General features: G+C 34.2%; 1 protein-coding gene across 1 annotated transcript in view; it reads right to left on the bottom strand.

The window, feature by feature from the left end:
* Nucleotides 1–5,071: 5,071 nt before the first annotated feature.
* LOC106789334 (cadherin-89D) overlaps nt 5,072–8,576 on the bottom strand; it is a 30,794-nt gene continuing 27,289 nt past the window's right edge. The window contains exons 18-22 of the mRNA XM_014753452.1: nt 8,129–8,329; nt 7,343–7,549; nt 6,895–7,062; nt 6,410–6,768; nt 5,072–5,751 (exon numbers count right to left, since the gene is read on the bottom strand). Coding sequence (XP_014608938.1) covers nt 5,720–5,751; nt 6,410–6,768; nt 6,895–7,062; nt 7,343–7,549; nt 8,129–8,329 — 967 coding nt within the window. The 3' untranslated portion in view covers nt 5,072–5,719. The remainder of the gene's footprint in view (nt 5,752–6,409; nt 6,769–6,894; nt 7,063–7,342; nt 7,550–8,128; nt 8,330–8,576) is intronic.

Below are 8,576 nucleotides of genomic sequence, written 5' to 3'. Positions count from 1 at the left end.
ATAATATATATCTTTTATAGATAAATTTAAAACTTCTGTAAATTGTTGATAAATAGTTTTGCAAATTTATTATAATCACATTAGTATATAATAATATTTAACTGAAACAATTTGGTATTGGATTGGTAGACAAAAATTCTAATCGATATTTACAAAATATAATACGACGTTATAATATATATTTTTTTATTACATTTAATAATAAATAATAATTATAATTTTTGCGAATTAAAGTACGTATATATATTAACTATTGTCTCAATTAATGAAAGTGTTGTTTTTGAATGAATAGTATATTATATTGCTGATTAAAGTATTTATTTTGTGATTCTCGAAGGCTTTTACGAGATGGGTAGATGGATTTAAGAGAAGGCCTGCATCACCACGAGAACTATTGCTACTACATATTACCACTATTATACTATTATACAAAGCTTCCATCGTAATCCGACGCGATCGAATTCATTAACTTCCCCAATACTCGACTGGTGAAAATCCTTTAGCGATAGGATTGCCAAGAATCTTTCTCTCGTAAATAAAGATTTTCTCTTCCTCTTTCGTTTTTCTCTCTCAAGTACCGTCAAAGCTAATCGGCTAACTCGAGGGTTGGGGCTGGGAGGGGGGTTCAAATCGCGATCGACGATAAAAATAATGAAAATCGTTATCGATGTGTTAATCTTCCTTTTATTTGTTTATAAATTATTTATTTTTTTGTTTTATTGAAACTCTCAACGTTATATCTAATTACGTGTAAGCTCGAACTGTTTGCATTTAGCGAAAAACGAACATCTGCATAGCTATATATATTCTGCAAAAAAAATGCAGAACTTCAATTTCACGTATACGACTAGCCCGTGTTTGTGTCGACTGGTGATAAAACCGTACAACTAAAACTCGTAAAACTCGTTGACGGAGGGAGGGGGTGGGGTATCAAAAAGAGAGAGTGTACATCGTACGTATGTATGCACGTATTTCTACATGCACATATGAATAGATGGATGTGTGTTTGTTGCTTGGTGTATGTTTATTGTTTACCTACCAATAACGATACTCAACGATTTTCGTTTCTATTGTTGTAACAATAAAATGTATAACATTACCTTGCTTGCACATTTCCACATTTTCCTGCCTGATTTTTACGGAGAAAGAGGGGGAACCCGTTTTAATCGAGGTACAATGAATTACTATAGAAATTGCAGTGTTGAGCGATTTGACAGTATTTTTCAACAAAATAATCCAAATTAAAAATCTTATTGCATACGTCGTGATATAATTTCGTTATTTATTTGTTTTTATTTTCTCGATATAAAACGATATTGACAATATTCTTTTAAGTATCTACGAGGAAGATGAAAATATCATTGCTTTCTATTATTTTATTTATATTCATAGTTTTTCATTAATTATAAATAAAACATTTACACACACACACATATTTCAATTATATTCTCAAAAATCCTTCTAAATTCGCCATTCAATATTTTTGTAATCATTAATAAATCTTTCTTTATTATATATATAGATCGCTTTTTTAAAACGATAATGAAAATATTTCAACTTCTTACGAGGTGGGTAGAAATCATTGTTTTAAAATACTCAAAGTATTTTTCCATTTAATAATCCAAGAAATTCTTGACGAATGTTGCGAGCCACTAAATCATCTCTAGAACCATCTCTGGAACCATCTCTGGAATTTGGAGATATAGAAGCTAGTAGAATATTCTAAATGTATTCTAGGATATTGAAACATACGTGAGCAGTTATACAGTGAAAAAGATAGATAGATAGTTAAAGTTAAATAGAAATATTCGATGGATATTACGAATTTTGTAAGGAAAAAAAAGTCCTGAAAAAAAGAAAGAAGGAATTCGAACAATTAAAAGTATATAAATATTTTAATTATAACATCCTAGACAATACGAAAGAGAAAGAGAAAAAATATATAAGAGATATTGATTAAATAGAGGAAGGAAATATTGTTGGTTAGTGTAATAGAAAAGAAAACAAGGATGGAATATTCGAGGAGCTTAAGGCTAAAATCGAAGGTTGTTGCAACCTTGTTGGTATCTTTCTTTTACGAAAGGAATGAAGGAAGCTGCGAAAAGTCGTCTTCTTGAAACGAAAGAGATCCCTGGGTCCCTTCGAGGAAGCCGTTATTCGAATACTCCAGTGAAATATTAGCTACTTAATCCATGACGGGAGCGAGGGCGTGTTTCTTCCCTCGGGCACCTTCCAGACTCTTCTCTCTCTCTCTCTCTCTCTCTCTCTCTCTCTCTCTCTCTCTTGCTAACTTTCATCTTCAATCCGTTTTCCTCATCATTACTTCTATCAGACTTTCCACATGGTCCCTGTTTCTTCCCGTCCCTTCCCGTCCCTTATCGCAATATCTTCTTAGCAATAACGCGGCTCTATGATTTTTAATCGAGATGAGAATCAGATGAGCTAGCTATATATCTCGTTTATATCATCGTTATATAATATATCAGTAAATTTTCAAGGTTGATAGTTTTTAATCGTCAGCACATCCTCATCCTCGATCCTATTAACTACCACATAATTTGATTATATTCTAGAGACGATCAACCAACCAAAATGTCATTTCCTCGAAATATCTTCTAAAGAGAGAGATAGAGAGAGATAGAGAGAGAGAGAGAGAGTGAGGGAGGGAGGACTGATGGATAAGGTTTAGGTGTATGAGTTTTGGTGCATAGGTGGCATCGACTGTTGAATTATCTCTGGCTCGATCGATCCTGGGAGATGCGCGGTTAGGAAAATCACTGCATCACTCTAGTCATTCGTTTTCTAATCGCACGGGTTCATAGTGTTCACAGTATTCCTATTAAATTCAACCTTTCAATAGTTTCCATAAATCATCATTTTCCACTATTACAGGAATACGATTTTTCTTGAATTAAACGTTCGTTCGTTCGTTCGTTTAAATTATCCGATAGATCGTTTGCAAATCGATGAATTTATTTAATTTTATTTTTCTTTTCTTTTGTTTCTCTAATAAATCCTTTTTCTCATATTAGATCCGCGAATCCTGAAAACGAGAGACGTTACGATAGTAAAGGATCTTTTTTTCATAAATCAAACTTTTCCAGTAGGATTGGAATAAGTGGTTTTAAGAGGGAGGACGGAGGGAGGAGGCATGAAACCTATCGTCCTCTAACGCCCTTCAAAAGTGATTTACGATCGCCCCAAGCGTTAATCCCCGCGGAGAGAGAGAGAAAAAATCCTGGTTATTTTTTAGCACATTCGAATAAAGAAACACTTCGACTTTTCTCTCGTTATCCTGCATTATTTTTCTTCTTCTTCCTGTTCTTCATCATCATCATCATCATCTTCTTGTTCTTTTTCTACTTTCATTCATAAAATTCTAGACGTAGAAAACAAAATTCTAATAAAATATTTAACATTAATTGTGTTGTATGTTACGTACGTAATGATAAATCATAAATGTGTAATACGGTCACGTGGTTAGCGATTATGCGATTTGTTAACAAGAAAAAGAAAAAAAGTATAAGAAAGAATAAGGTGAAAAGTTAGGGGTATATAAAGGAAGAAGGTGTTAGAATGAGGGTGGTAACAAGAGAGGGAGAGGGAGGGGATAGGGGGTGAGGAAGGAAGGTGTTACGGGGTCGTTATGTGCACTGCGTGCTAATGTCTCGAAACATCCTCGTAAGAGTCCAGATAAATCATTTTTAAATGGCTTGAAAACGAGTTGTAATTGTTCCACTCACATGAGCTCGTAAACACATCCTAGGAAGATGTCAGGGACAATGGGGGCTGGGTTGGGCTGAGCTGGGGGGAGGGGCAAGTGGTATATAATACAACAGTGCAATCCTACGTAGTTGTACTTCCAGGCCATCCTCTATCATCTAACTTTTATTTCAACTCAATCGTATATTTGATTGCTTATACCGATATTTATAGCTAGTCTAAGGTTAGATATAACTTTTTTAATAGGTTAAACAAAAATTCATCCATTTTTCTTTTTTTGCTCTGTGCATATTAGAATATATTTTTGTTCTTTTACTTTTTTCGTTTCATTACTTTATCTCGTTGACAAGAAATTCAGTATCCATTTAATGGAAGTGGGCGGGGGGAATAAACTGTTATACGATTTTTTTCTTCATCGTTTAAACAAACTTTTCGTTAAACGTTTATCATTTGCATGACACACATCTAACCGATTCTGAACGAATCCCTATTGTTTTAAGATCTTCGCGTAGATTTCATTAATCCCGAACAATTCATAGATGGCCGATTATGGCACCTTTGTTAAGGAAGATCGGCATTGACCGATGATACGACGGGAGGAAGAATTTTCTTATACGCGATTCGAGTACGCCTTAATTAAAACACCCACGGTGATTTGAATCGCGTGAAAGACATTCCTCGATCCTTTCGACCAAGGCTACGACGATTAATTGCTATGACGAAGGTGACCTTGCTAAACGGTAGTAGTAATTAACAACGAACGTTATAAATTCGATTGATCGAATCTCTCGATTTGTTTCGTGAGAAAGAAAGAAAGAAAGAAAAAATACAAGAAAAAGAACAATCGAATGAATTTGTCGATACGTTATAGAAGTCGTTTAATTATTTCATATTTATATAATCGTAAGGCTAATAAAAAATAATTCCTTCGATATATTCGTTGCTTTATAATAAAAAATCCTTTCTCGAATAATAATATCTACACACGTTCTATATAGATACGCCCTAGATTTAATATACAAATGTATTGTTACAGGCTTCGAATTTACATAACATTTTACATTTACATAATAATACATTATACATATCTACAGGTATAAATAATATTAACAAATCATCTTAAAATATCCTACTTTATTTTATAGACTTATTATTTAACACGTTGAGCGTAGAGATATCGTGCGATCGTCATCGATAAAAATACAAGTTATTATTACTTGTTTATGAAGGAAAACCAACGAGAGAGAGAGAGAGAGAGAGAGAGAGAGAGAGAGAGATAATAAATTTATCGTAAAAAGTGAATAACAAAAAAAAAGTAAAATCGTGTAATCGTAAACGCTCAGCGTGTTATAATAAAAATCGATCAAGCCCACTTGTAGAGTATCGATATAAGAATCGTGTACCGATGATACAAATATAGTAAAACACGTATCACTTTTATATACAGAAATGGAAAAAAAAAAAAAAAGAAACAAAACGATCAATAAAAATCTAAAATGGTTAATGACTTGACTCTCTCGGATCATGACGTACGAGTTACTTTGGCAACGAAAATGACACGACGTCTATGCACTTATGTACATGAAAAAACACACTCTCGAGGCATAGATAGAAACAAAAAAAAATACAGTAATAATAGTAATAATAATAATTAACACATTTCTGACGTTAAAGGCTCATCATCCTTCTTAGTTTGACAGAAGTTTAGTAACTCCAAACACGTTTAAATATTCTCACTTAAGTTGCATACGATTTGCATTACCTAACGGCATATCACTCGAGAAGATTCCATTCCAATTAGCATTGTGACCCGTGCCAGTAGCAAACTTTGCGTTTGAGCGAACTAAAGAGAAAGAGAGAGAGAGAGAGAGAGAGAGAGAGAGAAAGAAAGAGGAAGGATAGATACAAGGAACGTGATCGTACTTCTCAACGACCGTTATTTCATCTCATCCTCTTCGGAGGTTCGCCTAATCGCATCGTGAAAGACCAAATGACTTTAATACAACATATGGCTGTTTCTCGTAGCACCTGAGGAAAAAAAAACACCATAGTATAAATAAGTATAAATTAATTTTGTAATAACGCTTTTTTTGATCTTTTACGTGTTTCGTTTCGCGATTCTGAACTTTTTGCATTATTTTCAAATGTCTATTTTATGGTATTAAAATAACAAGAAAGAAAAATAAATTAAAGCAGAAATGTAGGACACATTTTTCTTCTTCTTTAATAAAATAATCTAATATTCTTGTAATATAAAATTGTTTGATTTGGAAACGTAAGCGATTTTTTAAAGATACGATATCTGAAATGACGCACGCATTAAAGATGTTAATTCGTCGTTTAATTAACTGGCACCATTTCTTGACGATCAAGAAGAGTATAACGTTCAATAGAATGGAAATGAAAGCCTGTCAATGGCATTAAGCATAATTGTAAACAAAAGTGAGGAAAAAACACTTGCGAATTTCATGGCCGATTTAATCTCGAGCAACGTGAGCATGTAGGTTATTAATGCACGAATCGATGATATCGATGTGTGTGTGTGTGTTTTTTAAACGACCCATACCTCGATCAAAAGATGTCACAAGTTGATCCGATCAAACGATCGAACATATTATTTCGATCTAATAAAATATAAAGTTGTAAGATTTTCCGATGGGACGACTAAACTACCGATTAAACTTACTGTGCAAATTGGAAGTGTTGGGTAAAGAACTGGCTAATGGAAGTTCCATACCAGGGTGCTCATGAATCACAGTTTCGGTTATGTTGTTTTCAGCCTCGGAATGAGCCCTGCGATGTTCTCGTCCGCGTCCATCATTCTTTCGTCTTTTTTCGGTTGTACAACAACGTTGATCCCTCTGCAATGTCATTTCGTGAGCATACATAGATTCCAGATTAGTAAATGAATTGAATCGTTGTCGTCTTCTTGTTAACGCTTGATTAGCTCTTCTACCAACGACGCTTGAAGTATCGTGACTGTTACGAGTCAAATCGTTGCTTCGTTCGCGACGTTGCAAGGATTTCAGGGAATCCTCGTAACCACTGAAAACAAAACAAATATGCATTTTAATCATATTGTTTCTCCAATTCTTTGATCGAATGACCAAAATATTTTGTTGTCTTCATCTCGTCGATGATTCCTAACAGAATAAACAATTGTATACTTACTTGCTACTCTCACCGCTTGAAGGACTCGAGGAGTGACTGCAGTGACAGGAGGCTCGTGCCACGATTCCCGAGTCCTGGCCACTGGAATGCAAAGACGTTGCGGATGCCTCGAGGCCTTTCGTTGTTCCTGTCGTTCTCACGACACGTTTCCCACTGTTACCACCCATCCTGTAACACCGCAACAACTGAGTAATACCATTCAGTCTGTTAAAATTTTTTCTTATTTGTCTCTTAGACGATATATATCCTTCTTTAATTATTCCAATTTGATTATTCATTTACCTAATATTAACTTTATCGTTCGTCGTAGTAAAAATTGAAATATAATGCGACGATTCAAATCTTCGCGAAAGTTCTTTATTAATTGTTATAATTATATTTGTTTGATTTCAATTGAAATTGTAATCACATACGACATTTGATAAAACAAAAAAAAGAACAAACTCACGTGTGAAATCGCACGCATCCTGGTCCATGATCGCAGATACTTTGTCGTCTTGTTATATCGGTAGAAAAAGGTTCTGGATCGTAACGAAGCCCATCAACGAAGGTTGGGAAGAGTGCTGGTTTCTGCAATGTCGAGTCTGCCAAAGCATATCCAAGTGGACCAACACCACCACCGCTGGAGAACATGGCCTTTTCGCGGCGTCTACGACTAACGAATGGAGTTCGAGAAGTCCATTCATTCAAAGTTCACACATACACGCACAGAGAGAGAACGGGATGGAACAAAATTAGCGAAGAGAAAAAAAGAATGATCATGAGATATTAAAGAAATAGAGGAATGATAAAAAAAAAATATAGAAAAAGAAATGGAGAAGAAGATTTCCTAAATTGATTTAACTATGTTATTATTTTACTATGTTTTATACATAGTAATAATAATAGTATTAATGATAGTAGTAGTACGTTTGACATACATGCTTCAGAAATATGTATTTTATTAGAAAAATGATCACCTAACATTGGAATTATTTACTTTTTAAAATGCATGCTACGTGCACGAGAAAGAGAAAGATAATGAGAAAACAACAAAGAAACAAAGAAAAAAAAACAAAGAAATAAAATATTTGTTTCTTTTTTCTTCCCTTTTTTCAAGCAAATTATATGAATATTAGAAAAATAGTCGTTTGATCTATAGAAACGAAGAAATTAGTTCGGTATAGCCGTGGTAGATTCTTCGATCGGTGTAGAATCGTTTTGCGGTGATCGAGCTAAACCGTAATCCGCGTACCGTTTGTTCCTACGAACGCAGGTGACGCAGAGGGCTGTTACAAGGGCACCAACGAAGACAACGCAGCCAAGTACGACTACACCCACTTCTAGAGTTGACAGCATGTAACGGTGATTTCTTCTAGGTGAATTCCCAGTTATTTCTAATACGCGATACTCCTCCAGTTCACGTTTTATCTCCACCTTCTTGTTCTGAAAAACACTGTCAACGCAATAAACATATATAAGAACTTTGTTACAAATGGTAATATAATCAAGATTTTTTTTTCTTATCCAAAATTTATTAATATTATTACTAAGTTTAYTCTWAGKGARGTTGTTTTTTGGACGGGTTTAATTAAGATGAACACTATATTTATCCGTTGAACGTTTCGTCTCTATTTGAGACTTCCTCAGCAACTAAAATTATTTATTATGACATATTATTTTATATACAAATACCAAAAAGA

Source organism: Polistes canadensis, unplaced genomic scaffold (assembly GCF_001313835.1).
Source record: "Polistes canadensis isolate GaletaPanama2010 unplaced genomic scaffold, ASM131383v1 scaffold_177, whole genome shotgun sequence".
In the NCBI taxonomy this organism is placed as follows: Eukaryota; Metazoa; Arthropoda; class Insecta; order Hymenoptera; family Vespidae; genus Polistes; species Polistes canadensis.
Note: the sequence above shows the minus strand (reverse complement) of the source record. Positions and strands in the feature narration are given on the sequence as shown.